The 14,800-nt window shown below is 43.7% G+C and overlaps 1 protein-coding gene across 1 annotated transcript in view; it reads left to right on the top strand.

Moving 5' to 3' along the window:
* DNAH6 (dynein axonemal heavy chain 6) overlaps positions 1-14,800 on the top strand; it is a 282,667-nt gene that overhangs the window by 134,160 nt on the left and 133,707 nt on the right. The window contains exons 41-45 of the mRNA XM_025199101.1: positions 1,819-1,950; positions 3,817-3,988; positions 7,335-7,481; positions 7,573-7,646; positions 9,413-9,567. Coding sequence (XP_025054886.1) covers positions 1,819-1,950; positions 3,817-3,988; positions 7,335-7,481; positions 7,573-7,646; positions 9,413-9,567 — 680 coding nt within the window. The remainder of the gene's footprint in view (positions 1-1,818; positions 1,951-3,816; positions 3,989-7,334; positions 7,482-7,572; positions 7,647-9,412; positions 9,568-14,800) is intronic.

Below are 14,800 nucleotides of genomic sequence, written 5' to 3' on the forward strand. Positions count from 1 at the left end.
CAGACCCTACAATGAGAGGCTACGGGACCTGAACCTGTTCAGCCTTCACAAGAGAAGGCTGAGGGGGGACCTTGTGACTGTCCATAAATTCACTAGGGGGGACCAGAAGGGTTTGGGGGAGACCTTGTTTCCCCCAGCACCCCCCGGGATAACAAGAAATAACGGCCACAAGTTGTTGGAGAGTAGGTTTAGATTCAATATCCATAGGAACTACTTCACAGTTAGGGAGGCTAGGATCTGGAACCAACTTCCAAGGGAAGTGGTGCTGGCTCCTACTCTGGGGGTCTTTAAGAACCGGCTCGATGCCTACCTGGCTGGGGTCACTTGAGCCCAGTTTCTCTCCTGCCCAGGCAGGGGGTCAGACTTGAAGATCTACAAGGTCCCTTCTGACCCTACTTCTATGATTCTATGATTGTAATTCTTTTAATAGACTAAAGTCAACTCTTCAGTGTGATTATCAGCTCAGTTGTTTAACACGTCACACTCTCATCATCCAACCTCCAAGTACTTCTCAGAATGGCAGCAGAAGGTTGGGTCACAAAATATTGCCTGTGTAGAGCAATTCTGAAAGTGGGCAAGCTTAACAAAACTCTTCCTATGTCATTCAGAAAGAGACTGCCTCTTTTCTCAAAGTGCGAACCTCCTACAGGATTTCAAATTTGGTTCCAGTAACATTCCATGCATACATACTACAAAGGATTTGACAAGCATTTAGCAACACCCTGTAGTTGAGGTTGTTGTATGGATGTTGTTGTCCCGAAGGAGCATCAGAAGTCATTCTGCCACAGAATGTCTCCCAAAACTCCTTGTTTGTTGAAAGGGGAGTACGGTCCATTATCAAAATTTAGAAAATAGAATAGCTATTAGATGGGAAAATTCATTAATAGTTAATTTGGCTCCAGTATCTGATTGTGCCTGAGACAAAACATGGGGCTTGGGATAAAGAAAAAAGGTACTGAGCTGTCCAACACTGATCATGTCTGTTCTGTGCCCAACCTTTGTGTCCTGCAGGCCAGGTGAGCCTCCATGGGCCAGATCCAGTCAATGGGCCCAATCTGGCTTCAGGAGCCTGCACAGCCTCACCTCAATCCCTCGGCCCAGGGCAGGGGCAGGAAAGAGCATCCCCAATCTGGACATGTTGGGAAGGTGGGGGAGGCAACCTGGTCCTGGTCCCAGCCTGGATGCCTGGGGTGGGTTTGGGCAGGGCAGACCTGATCTGGATGTTCTGGGGAGGAGAATTAGCTTGGTCCTGGTCCTGGTCCTGTTCCTGGTCCTGGTCCTGGTCCCAGTCTGGATGCATGTGGGGAGGCAGAGTGGGGTGGAGCAATCCTGATCTGGGTTTGCAGGTGGGGGCAGGAACAGCCTGGCAAATCTGGACACACAGGGGGTGGCTTGGCCTTGATTCTGCTATATGTTCTCCTCTGCCAAATTTCCAACCTGTGGGGAGCCCCACAGGGCCAGATGTTATGACTTTGCAGGTGAGAGGTTGAGCACCTCATGGCTAGTGTGCTTTTAGGGCTTTTATAAATTAGTCATTTTTAATTACATTAAAAAAAAGAAGGCCAAAGAAGAAATCACACTTGCTTAAAAGCAGCTGTTTAGATCAGTTGATTAGAGGTGGTGTTACTAGCACCAAGGTCACAAGTTTGATCCCTGGTTGGACTAGATGATCCCTTGGAGTCACTTCCAGCCTTACTTCTCTCTCTGAGTAGCTTACTAAAGGTCTGTGTTCTAATGTTTAAGCAATGGTGTTTTGCACGATTAAACAAATTGCTAAGTATTTTTTGTGATACAAGTTGAACATGATTTCCTCCACAGGACGTAACAATTGCATCAGCCTGTGCACCTCCTGGCGGTGGTCGTAATCCTGTAACACCACGGTTCATAAGACATTTCGCCATGCTGTGCCTTCCAACGCCCTCAGAGCATAGTCTCAAACAAATTTTTCAGGTCAGTAACAACTTCTGTGTGGCCATAAGGAATAGAAAACAAATTCATCTGTGCATCATGTCATGCCACAATCTGGTCCAACATTAAACAAGTTCTTAGTAAAATATGCCACTTTTTCAACTTATGAAGTCTTAGGGTGAATTGAAAAGCTTTAGAAATCAAGGGGAGACTTTCCATTGCTTTCAAAGGATGTTGGATCAAACCTATAGACACAAGAAGAGTATGTTTAAAAATATTAGCCTTTAAACTAATTGTTTTTATTCCAATTTTGTTTAGTATATTTCTATTTAAATGTAATCTTTAATATTTCCTTTCTCCCCACCTTAGTTTCTGGAAACACTACATTAACTGGCTAAAAATTGTTCTCTGATTCAATAGCTACCCCTCGTAGTTAAGCAAAAGCAAGGATGGCACAATATTGATATGTATTGTATCATTTTCTCCCAGATCACTGGCAGTAACCTCAGAACAGGATTTTCCCATAGCACAGGTCTGGTGCTGCAACCCCTTGCTCACACAAGAAATAAGTCTCATGGAAATTGGCCAGACCTGAATAATGGGTGCAGGCTTGAAGCCGCCAAAGGGTGGACCTTTTTCTATTGATTTGGATTAAACAATTAATCTGTTAGCTTCTTTTTGGCAACAGGTTTTATAGTTCTGCATATTTATATGTATCAGATGTCCCTTACAAATTTTTAATGTGCTTGAACTTTCTTTGGTGAAACCAGAGTATTCTCGTTTCAGTCACATCTGACTGACTGGGTGGTTTGGCTTTCTTGCTTGAGGTCAGGTGCAGGGAGGAAGTAAAAGTAGATTTCTCCTTTATCCCTTGCTCATTCTGGGCTGTCCTTGCTGTTTGTGCAGACACAAAAATAATTTAGTGCAGTCCCTGAGGCTGTTTAACTTATGGCTGCTTTTTGTGGTTCTGCAGTGGAGAAGAACACGAAGTACTCCAGCTACTCATGTTATCCTCCTGCACATGTTTACATTGAGTCAGTGTGGAATGCTCAGCATTTGGGAAATCTTTAGTGACATTTGGGGGAGACCTTGTTTCCCATAGTGCCCCCTAGCACTCCCCGAGATAACAAGGAATAACGGCCACAAGTTGTTGGAGAGTAGGTTTAGATTAGACATCTGTAAGAACTACTTCACAGTTAGGGAGGCTAGGATCTGGAACCAACTTCCAAGGGAAGTGGTGCTGGCTCCTACCCTGGGGGTCTTTAAGAAGAGGCTTGATGCCTACCTGGCTGGGGTCATTTGAGCCCAGTTTCCCTCCTGCCCAGGCAAGGGGTCGGACTTGAAGATCTACAAGGTCCCTCCCGACCCTACTTCTATGATTCTATGATTTATAGGCATCTAAAATGGATTTTAGGTACTCCCCATTTAAAGTTCTGGACTTAAAAAATACATTATCTTTACTATTCTTTGTTTGCAATTCTGAATAGCTTTTCTTTAGGATAAATGTTCAGCAAAATTCCTTTAAATCAGTGATGTTGAGCTCATGTGGCATCCCAGCATGGGTCTGGACCTGGAGGTGGCAGTGTGTGGCAGCAGGATGAGCCACATCGTGGAACTGCAGGTGTTAATTAAATTCTCCCCCACTACTGACACATGTCCCCAACCAGGTTCTGTCCCTGGATTTTGGTGTGGGCCCTGCCGCTGTTGGCATACCCCTAAATTCCCAGCTCTTCTAGGAGCCCACAGGCTGTATGTGTGACACCCCTGCTTTACACTATTACAGAAAGGAATCAGAGCTCATCTGAAGAAAAATTAAGCTTCTGTATTCTTGCTGATTAAAGTGAAAGGAAACTACCTTTATATTTTGTTTTACACTGTTTTATTTTGTTGTTGTTGTCCTGGGTATAGGCGATCTTAAAGGGCTTTTTGGCAGATTTCTCTCAAGCAGTAAAGCAGAATGCAACAAACATAGTGGATGCTGCTGTTGAAATCTATCAGAGAATGAGCATTGATCTTCTCCCAACACCGGCTAAATCCCATTATGTATTTAATTTACGTGACTTGTCAAAGTGTGTGCAAGGTAAAATATGTTTGTTTTTAACAAGTTGTTGTTTTCTGATTCTTATACATTACATTTTCAGGGGCTGTTGACCTGTGCCTCCAATGAGGGCTCTGAAAACTCTGTATTTTTTCTGATTTCAGCATTACACCTCCAGGAGTTCCTTCCCCCTATTAGATTTTTTAGAACAAAGTAAATGATTTGCAATGGATGACTGGTCCTTGCAGTTATTTTCTTCTGCTAGGTGCAGCTCACAATTTCCTGTATTATTCACAATTTGAAGAAAGCAGATCCTGCTACTGTGTGAAAGGCAGATGTGGGGTAGTACTCTGTAAGCACCAAGGAAACCCAACTCATCATTTCCAAGTGAGATAGATGAATTAAGTGTGGAACCTGTGTAAGTTCATACTACCTTATTTACTTGGGTCTAAGATGACCCTGACCTTAAGATGACCCCCCAAGTAATTAGATTTAATACATGGAAAATTTATAAATGTGTCCAGCTTGGCTGTGGCCCTGACCCTAGGTAGGGGATGGAGCCTGAGCCACAGCAGCTGCCCCTTTCCCCCACCTCCCCATACTTGGTTCTATGAAGAAGGGCTCTTTTATCCATGTTAAATGAGGGGAAACCTCGTCTTAGAACAAAATAAATACAGTATTTTGCCTCTGTTTGCCTCATATTAAATGTACTCAGTTACTGATGGTGAAAATGGGCAGAAGGGCCCTCAGTCAATGTTGTTAGGTTAGAGTAGTTCCCTTCCCATGCCCCAAGGTGCATAGCAATCATTGAAATATCTCTGTAGCAGCTCAGCGAGCATAGCAAACAAGCAACTAGGGGCATGGCCACATGTAACACCTAGAGTGGTTTAAATGCAGTTTAAACTTAAAAGTCTGTGAAACTGGTGTAAAGCTACCAGGTGCTGTTCAAACTATATCTGGAAAATCATGTACTCTTTCGAACCAGTTCACAGTGTACTAGTCAGTGTTACATGTAGACACCAAGTGTTCCATGACGTGTCTGGTCAGTCCTCCAGGCATCCCATATTGCATCATTCCTCATTCTCTCCACCCCTGCTACAACTCGCCATGCTACAACTGGCAGCTGGAGTTCCACTTCTTCCCTTTTTTTTATCAGTAAGCTCCCTTGTGCTGCCCGTTCAATAAAAGCTATCTTTCTAGCAATCAGCTGTATCCTCACAAACCCTCATCAAACTCCACTTAGTCCCTGGGAACCCAAAAGTGTGGGTCCAAATGCTCCTCCCCTACACATTCCTTGACCATCCTATGTCAGGTGAACACACTGCAGATTTTGGTCAGTTGCAGACCATCGAAGCTTACTGAACTCACTTTTTTTTATTTAACCACACTTGTGCCCCAGCCAGCCCCATCAACGTCTACGTGTGTGCGGCTGAGGAGTAAAAAACTCTGCCATAGGATAGTACTTGTGTTTATGCCAGAGTTAATTAGTTTACTCCATCCTAATGGCCCTGCATGTGTAGTCTCTGAGATGTTTACTGTGGAGCTAATTAGGCAACTGCAGTAAATATCTCATGTAGATATGCCCATGTGTCTTTGGCCTTCTGGAATTTCCCTGTGGTTGGGGACTCTAGATCCATATTAACTTTGATTATTTCAAGCCAGATATAATACCTCCAGATCTGACTCCCGTTTTCTCACTCACATTTGCAATGTATATCTGCATTTGAACTTCTTGAGGCCCTAGAACGTTAGCCATGGCATGTCCAGACCTGGTTGAGGATGTATGCATCCAGAGCTTGCTGGAAATGTGGAAATAGTAATCTTTTATGTTCCTTTCCCTCTTTTGATCTCTGTATTTTGTTCTAAACATCACTTTAGAATTCCATTTTTAAAGATGAATAACAGAACATAAAATGACCCAGAGGAGCAGAACAAATACTCTTAAAAGTATGACACAAGTTACAGACAGTATAAGTGATTATTTAGCTTCCAAAAGAGAAAAACTGGAGGCAATTTAACAGAGCTGCCGAGAAAAGCAGAGTAAAGGATGAGCAGTTCTTCATTCCCATAATCCAAGACTGAGTGGACACTTACAATTCTCAAAGAAACTGAAGGGTTATACATTTATAACTGATAATAAGTTCAACATACGGCCAGCCTGTAGAATTCATAGTTGAAGGGGCTCATCAGTTATAGTGCAATACCATGGCAGGACAGGTTTATTACTACAGATGATAATTGTAGCTATCCAAGCTAAGCCAATAAAAGTAATCAAATCTCATGCTTTCATGGCATAATATGATTGTTTATTGAAGTGAAGAAGGAAACTATTTTTCTATGTCCAATATTACATATTGGGTGTGGTTTATTTGTGCGGGGATTAAACGTCCTCTGAAGCCTCTGACAATTACCAATACTGGTGGCTGGATATTTGATGAGCTGTTTGATCCTTGTGACAAATTTTATGTTCACAGTATTTTAGTCTCTTCATATTTCAACTCAGCAGTTATACAGAATATGTATTTTTAAAACTATATATATAAGCATTGTGAATATTTGTTATAGTACACTTGTTAGTATGAAACAGTTAAAAAAAACTTTGGTGGTTTCTATCTGCATACAATAGGGGTCTGCAACTACAGCCCGCAGGTTGGATCTGGCCTGTGGACATGGAACCTCAGTTGCATTTGGCATTTTAATTTGCTTCAGCAACAGTTACTTTTCCCTGCCACTGTGGGGAAACGTGCCAGCTACTGGCATCCTCCTCATGCTGCTACAGGGAAAAGCAACAGCAGCAGCTGTGTTCTGGTGCCAGTCCCTTCCCTGCTTCTGACCTGAAATGGGTCACTCCAGCCTGCAGCCTAAAAAAGTTGCTGACTATTGACATACAATAATGTTGGAATTAATAACAATGAGAATCAATACACTTAACATTACCTCAAATTTTTCCTCTTCTGATCTCTCTCACATAGGTGACATTTTTCCAAGTTATGAGTTTTGTGCCACCATATCTCAGTCTGGAGCTCTGTTCCTGCATATATAATAGGAGATTCATTACTTCATGTTTTTACATGTAGTTCTTGTGTTTTAGAGAGATGTCGTACAATGTAATTACTTCTTTTCTTTTTTCTGCAATCACCTCCTTACCTCTGTATTTTCTCTCCAAGAGGTATATTTCATATATACCTTTCTTTCAATCTGTTTCTTTCAGATTTCTCATTTGACCCTCTTGGGGCACTGCGCACCCTCAACAGCTACTAAACACCTTTGACACTGACCCTGGGAATTGTCTACACAGACCTTTTTAATAATTTATTTAGATATTGTTAAAAATAACTATAGAATATGTTACACCAGTGAAACTGTTGTCCACATATTTTGCACACAGGCATTCTTCAGTGTGATCCTGGCTCAGTCAGAGACCAAATGCAAGTCTTCAGACTCTTTTCTCATGAATGTCAAAGAATCTTCCATGACCGCCTCATTAACAGTGAAGACAAACAGTACTTTCATTCCATGCTATCTGAAATGGCCAGTAAGGGGATCTGTTTATTCCATTTTCTATTGTATTATGCATTAAAATATATGAGACAAAAATATAACTAACCTAGGATTTTAATTTGCAGGCAAACATTTTGGAATCCCAGTTGACCCAGATTACTTTTTAAATAAACCAATCATATTTGGGGACTTTCTTAAAGTAAGTATTTCCTAAATCTAATTTTTCATAGACTGTTACATTATGGTTTTAATTTTAATTGCTTTGTTGAATATAATGTCAGGGTTTGTTAGTATCAGGGCAAACTGTGATATAACTGTATTATAAATGAATTATAATATTAATATTAATTTTATTATTAAATTAATCCAAACTGTACAGATCTATTTCACTCTTGGCATAATTAAAGACAGTACCACAAAAGTGAATGGAGGGGGTTTGGGGGTGGGAAGGGGCGGGGGTTGCATCCAACTGAGCATGACACTTTATGTTATATTTAGAAGAAAAATGATTCTTTCACATTTTGTAAAATACCTTCACCAAAATGAAATTTCACACTGTTGTCCTAGCTGTGGAAGACTTTTCAGGGAACTTGAGTATAGATGTAAATAGACAAAACTGTATGTGTAGTGCCAGAAATGGTCCTTGTATTAGGAGGATGTAAATAATCTACCTGAAAATTGAATAGAGTAGCTCATCTGTTTTTAGTGAGGGAAGTTGATGTTTTTTGAGCTTCTGTCACTAGTGACCAGTGACTTCCAAACAGGAGATAAGTGAAAGTAAGTGATCCTAATTACGGAACACTTGGCTGATATCAATTTGGTTCTTCTTTGGAGGCTTATTCCCTTCAGAATAAGTTGGGACCAGAGAGAGGTCAAGATAATTGGTTTCAACAGCTATTTCTCTTTACAGAATGCACTAACAATTACTAAGGGAGAGTAATTACTCTCTCTTTAAAAAATTGCTATACCAGCAGAAGAAAGAGATTTCAAATAGAATTCTGATCTTTAGAGTCTATGTAGAATTGATAGAAAAGGAAGCTGTCACTAGTACAGTTCATGCACACTAAGGACAAACTAAATCTTTAAAGCGTATTTTTAAACACTAATGGTATTTAGCAAAGAGATTATGCCAGGGAGAGATTGAAGCATTCAGTTAGCTAGATTAGAGAATAAAAGGGACAAATGTGAATAGTAACAAAAATATTCAGTGTATGGGCCACTAGGGACATGGGTCTCTCACAGAGAGTACACGTTTACTTTGCATCCCTATTTTCTTTGCATGGGGATAACTTTTTATTCTGCTTTTATTAATTTCTGCAAGTGATAACTGATGCCTTGTAAAGAAATCTTTTGCACTGAGCCTCAGGAAAAATCTCCTTTTGAAGCTAGCTGAGTAGGAAAGAATTCATGTGCCATTCAGGTGAAAACCACGCTTTAAAAGGCTAGAATAGGGGAGAGCAAAAATAGATGAATTCTTTGAAGTATTGGTAAGAATGATTTGGCAGGAACTGAGGTATGAAGCAGATTAAAAATAGGATTAGAACAACCCAGCTGGTTATTTTAACCCCAAATTTTAAAGATGTGGATTAGGATGGATGTTGTTTTAATGAACTGTTGAATGCAATTAAAATGGAGAAAAACCCAGAAAAACTTGCTGAATTTCCCCAGTTAACCTGTTGAATTGCTGTGTGCTCAGCACTTGAGGGCCAGATCCATAGTTGTTAATTAGGCTCCTAAACAGAATTTAGGCATTTATATAGCAAAAAATTATCCAAAATCTCTTACGTCAGTGACCACAAAACTGATTAGGCATCTACATTCATGCAGCATCTACATTTTGTACAACCAGTTTGAGTATCTCAGCTACCAAATTGCAGGAATTTCAGTACTAATCTATTTGCATATTTAAGTGTCCCCTCATTTGGATATCATCTATCTTATTCTCTGCATATAATTTCCATTTAGTTTGGGGCAGATAAAGCCGATCGGATATATGAAGATCTGACTGACATGGAAAAGATTGTACCAGTTTTGCAAGACTATCTGGATGATTACAATATAACAAATGCTAAGGAGATAAAACTGGTGTTCTTCCAGGATGCCATAGAGCATGTTTCAAGGTAAATACAATTAAGATTCTGGTAAGCTAGTTAATGCTGCAGAAATATTTCTATTTTAATGTAATGGTTAGCATTTACAAGTGAACTCAAGCTATTTTGAAAAGTATTTAAAATTGTGTGATCAGTCATAGGTTTATCCCCTGAAAGGATGTATTTTTTTAAAAATATGCATGGAATTAACCACAGAATTCTTGCTAAACAGAAATGTTATATTAATCCTATGATCTGTAAATATAAACAATATTAAACCTGAAATGGAGGGAGATAATGTTAAAATCAGGAAAAGAATGTAATTCCAGAATGAGCCCTGGATAATGAGTTTGTCTCAATAGATTGAGCAAGCAACCATCTCAGATAACTCTTTTATCATCCTGGTGCCCCTGAAATACTGCACTGCCTCAACATTTGTCATCCATGTGGACCTTGAAGTCACTGAGTACTATCAGTCTCTGTGACACTTATGCCCTCTAGATTTCTAAATATCATTTTAGGAATCTGACATAAAGCACTTCAAAGATCCACTTTAAGATGTGCCTGTTTCTGTAGCCAATGACATAACAGAGTGAAGTGGGCAGCTTCATGCCTGGCTGCCTTTGGCTCTCCAGTCTGAGTGACCACTTACCCATCTGGTCAAGTAGAAATGTCTTTGTGTGACAGAGCCTGTGCTCCAGCAGGGGCTATCTGTGAGCACTCTAGGAGGGGACCACCTCCAACTCATCTGCCATGTCTTTGGTGTTATGAAGAAAAAGGAGGGTGCAGCAGTGCTATTATGGGTTCCCCCCCAGGGGTTACTCATGGAGTGATGGATTGATGACTTGGGGCTCCACTTCCCCATCTCCCTGTCCACATGCCAGCTTCAGTATTGTCAAGGGTGCACTCCTCACCTGGTCAAAGCCATTGGGTTCCTTCCAAGGGATTAGTGCTAGAACTGTCAATGAAATCTTTTTCCCAGTCTCCTGTGAGGTGGCGGTAGGTTATACTGCTGCTGTCAAGACACCTGATCCCTGAGTATCAAAGGTAATTTTGTTGAGAAAAAAGGAAACAACATAAACATTAATATACTTCAAAGGTAGAAGTGTGGGATCCCCTTACTTCCTGGGTCCTCCCCAGATAAGTCTCTAAGGGTTCCCAAATACCCTGAGCCAAGATCTTTCTCTGGGTCTGGGTTGCCCCAATTCTCCCAGACCTCTGGCATGCCCTCAGTCAACATCCAGAAAATAATGCAAATAAAATGAGGCCTTCAAGCTCAAAACACTGCTTGCAAACAAGGAAACAAAACCCCTCTCAGGGTGCTCATAAAGTGGAAGTGAAGGTAAAACTGCATATGTAGTCCTTTCACTGGACTACACATGCTGAATCCCACAGGCTCCAGTGCTCAGCTTTCTCAGGGCTCCCTCTCGGATCCTCCCCAGGTAAGTCTCTAAGGGTTCCCCTGAACTCCTTAATGCCCACTTTGCTATGATATTTCACCAGACCATGAGGAATGTCAAGCAAGAGAAGGCTCATAGGGGACATGCCAAGACTGACAGCCTCCCCACTGTGGATGCTGAGTGGGTACAATACCAATAAGAAAAGCTTGACATTTATAAGTCAGCAGGACCAGATAGACTCCATCTGAGAGTGTTGCAGGAGCTGACTGGGGTCATCACAGAACCCCTGGCAAAGCTCTTTCAGAATTTGTGATGCACCAGGGAAATCCCTGACAACTGGAAGGGGGCCATCGTGCCCATCTTCAAGAAGGTGAAGAGGGAGGACCCAGGCAACTCTAGGCAATCAACCTGACCTCCATCCCAGGGAAAATCCTGGAAAAGCTCATTAAAGAATGTATGTGTAATGCGCTCGCAGAAGGCAAGATTCTGAATGCCAGGCAGCATGGCTTTGTTGCGGGTAGGTCTTGTCTTATCAATCTCATCTCCTTTTATGATCAGGTCTCTCACCAGCTGGACACAGGAGATGTGGTAGATGTTATATACCTAGACTTCCAAAAGGTTTTTGATCTAGTATCCCATGATATCCTTGTGGGAAAGCTGGCAGACTGCAGGCTCAACTGCTTGACAGTTCAGTGGGTGGGAAACTGGCTACACGGTAGGACCTAGAGAGTTCTCATGAACAGATCTGTGTTGTCCTGGCATGAAGTGGCCAGTGGTGTCCCTCAGGGATCTGTGCTTAGACCAGTGCTTTTCAACATCTTTATCAATGATTTCGATGGGGGAGGGAAAAGCTTGCTGGCCAAGTTTGCAGACGACACCAAGTTATGGGGCAGTGAGGTCATGTCAGATGGTAGGTTGCAGATACAGGCAGACCTGAACAGGCTTAAGAGTTGGGCAGACCGGAACCAGATGAAGTTTAATACTTCCAAGTGTAAGGTGCTCCATCTGGGAGCAAACAACCTGCAACATACGTATAGGCTTGGTGGCGACAGCTTGACTTGAACCATGGTCGAAAGGGACCTAGGGATAATGATCGACCATCATATGAATACGAGCCATCAGTGTGAGGCAGTAGCTAGGAAGACAAACAACACACTGCATGCATGAACCATTGCATCTCATGTAAAACTAAGAAAGTGATACTCCTGCTGTACTCAGCACCGGTGAGACCTTATTCTGAGTACTCCATCCAGTTCTGGGTGCTGCACTTCAATAAGGATGTGGAAAAACTTTACAGGCCCCAGAAAAGAGCCACCTCTATGATCAGGGACTTGCAAAACAAGCCACATGAGGAAAGGCTGGGGGACCTGGGCCTCTTTAGCCTAAAGAAAAGAAGGTTGAGAGGGGACTCGATAGTGGCTTACCGCTATATCAGAGGAGGGCATCAGGAGCTTGGTGAACAACTGTTCACTAGGGCACCCCCAATGAATATAAACTCCTGGAATGCCACTTCAGGCTTAATACCAGGAAAAACTCCTTTACAGTCAGGGTGTCCAAACTGTGGAATAAACTCCCTCCAGAGGTTGTTCAGTCACCTGCCCTAGAGGTTTTCAAGAAGAGACTAGACAGTCACCTTGCTGGGGTCTCCAAACCTCAGTTGTCTTCCTACCTAGAGCAGGGGGCCTGGGCCCAATGATCTGCAAGGCCCCTTCTAGCCCCTAACAATCTATGAATCCTGAATGTATGAAAAGTCCGAACCAAGATCCTGTCACACTTTGCCACAAACCACGGAAAAAGGTTTAAACGTGGACTTTTAGAGCAGGGGTGAAAAATGATTTGGGCCGAAGGGACACTTAGGGAGATTGGGTGAACTGTCATGGGCTGGGGCAGGCAGAAGCCTGCATCTCCTACCCCATCCCAAGTCCCTGGCATGTGGCTGGATCAGGCAGGAGCCACACCAGCTGCACCCATGTGACTCAAAGCAGCACATGGGAACACAATGTGGCATCGGCCCAACCCAGCTGCATGCCAAGGACTCAGGGCTGGGAAGAGGGTGCAGGAAGAAGGGGGAACACAATGTAGTACCAGCCCAGTCAGGCCCAGATAACCTGTGGTTCCTGGCTGCCTTCTCCCTGAACCCCCTCCTCTACCCCAAGGGTCCATTGCACAGCCAGGTCAGGTAGGAGCTGCTCCAGCTGCACCCACATGGCCTAAGGCAGTATGCAGCATGGCACAGCCCAGCCCAGCGGCATGCCAGGGACTCCAGGCAGTGGAGGTGGTGTGGGGACAAAGGGTAACAAAGATTAGGGTCCCTTAACCTTTGTCCACTTACCTCTCTGCCCTTAGATCAGGAGTGGACAATTTTTTTTTTTTATCTGGAGGGCCACTTAGGGAGTTTTGTTAAGCTGTTAGCAGGGTGGGGAAAGTTGGCCCAGCCTGCAACAACTCACCAAAACTCCTTAAGTGGGTCTCCAGTCCAAATAATTACCCACCCCTGTGTTAAATGCACCTAAAACATGAACATCTGTGCATTCCAACAGTAACATATGTGCTAAAGTACCTCATATCATAGCAAACATATGACAAGGAGTATCTCCAGATTGTTTAACTAACATGTTCAGCTACTGTCAGCCTGCTCTACAGAGACAATAATAGCAATTTGCAGTTCTCCAGCATCTCAGGATGCACTGCTTCCAGCTCCCCCACTTTCATTCCAAGAGCCACTCTATACAACCACCCAAACTCTACTGCCCAGGTGGATGGTATTGACCTCAAAGTGACACCCTCATCCATGCGAGGGAAGTGTGGTCTCAGCCCAAATGGCATCACTCTGAGCGCCCATTAAAAGCCTGAAGGTTCATTGAGGTCTGTCACTTGTTTGAGCACTCCACTGCAAATGGAGAACACTGAGCTTTGTGAACCAAACTGAACGAGAGAATGTTGTCCTTGGAACCCTGCAGAAGAGCCATGCACGGGACTCAAGGAGGTGCTGCACCTCATCACACTCTAGGGCAAGGAAAGAAACATCACCAATACTGCAAAGGGGAGAAAAGCAGCTAGTAAAACTAGGCAGTCCATGAGCGTGTCATGGCCCAGATAGCGGCTCAAGGGCACCAGTAAGACTAGCAGCTGATCCTCGCTAAAATGAAGTACACAAAGTCACAGTATGTTTGAGACAGGGATGCAAACAAGGTCACAAGCACCACAAGAACATTGGTCCCCTACTATGATGTGCTGTCAAGGATCCTTGAGGCAGACCACACCATTGCTCTCTATCACATATAGCTGAGCTAGTAGGGAGCCGCGCAGCGCAAACAGAGTGTGCAAACAGGCACGCTCTGTAAGAGCGCGCCGGCGTTTGTGCAGGCGGGCGGGCAGGAAGGGCCAGGAGAGAGACTCCTGTATGGGTAGGGTGTAGACACCAGACAGATCTACAAACAGCAGCTTATAGAATGGTGTCGACGAGGAGTGCTGATAGGGCCTCTGCCCAGGGGGCCAAGCCCACCCGGGGCTTGTCTGAGGCCTCCACCCAGACTGAGCCCATGGGGGAGCTGATGTCCCCCTACCTCCTGGCCTGCGGGGGATCCCCAGCAGGGTCGGGGGGGCAGAGATTGGGGGCCCCCACACCTGTCCGGCAGAAGCCCGTCTTAGGGCTCTGGAGGTGCAGGTGAGGGAGCTCTGGGAGGAGGTTAGCAGGCTGAGGGGTATCAGGGAGGCGGAGGATGAAATTGACGGCTATTTCTTCTCCCTGCAGGACCAGGCACCTAAGGAAGAAGCAGCCCGGGGAATGCCCTCCACTGCAGAGTGGCAGACGGTCACATCCAGGACCGGAGCTGCTCACAGCGAACAGGTACCAGTTCCTC

Source organism: Alligator sinensis, unplaced genomic scaffold (assembly GCF_000455745.1).
Source record: "Alligator sinensis unplaced genomic scaffold, ASM45574v1 scaffold607_1, whole genome shotgun sequence".
In the NCBI taxonomy this organism is placed as follows: Eukaryota; Metazoa; Chordata; order Crocodylia; family Alligatoridae; genus Alligator; species Alligator sinensis.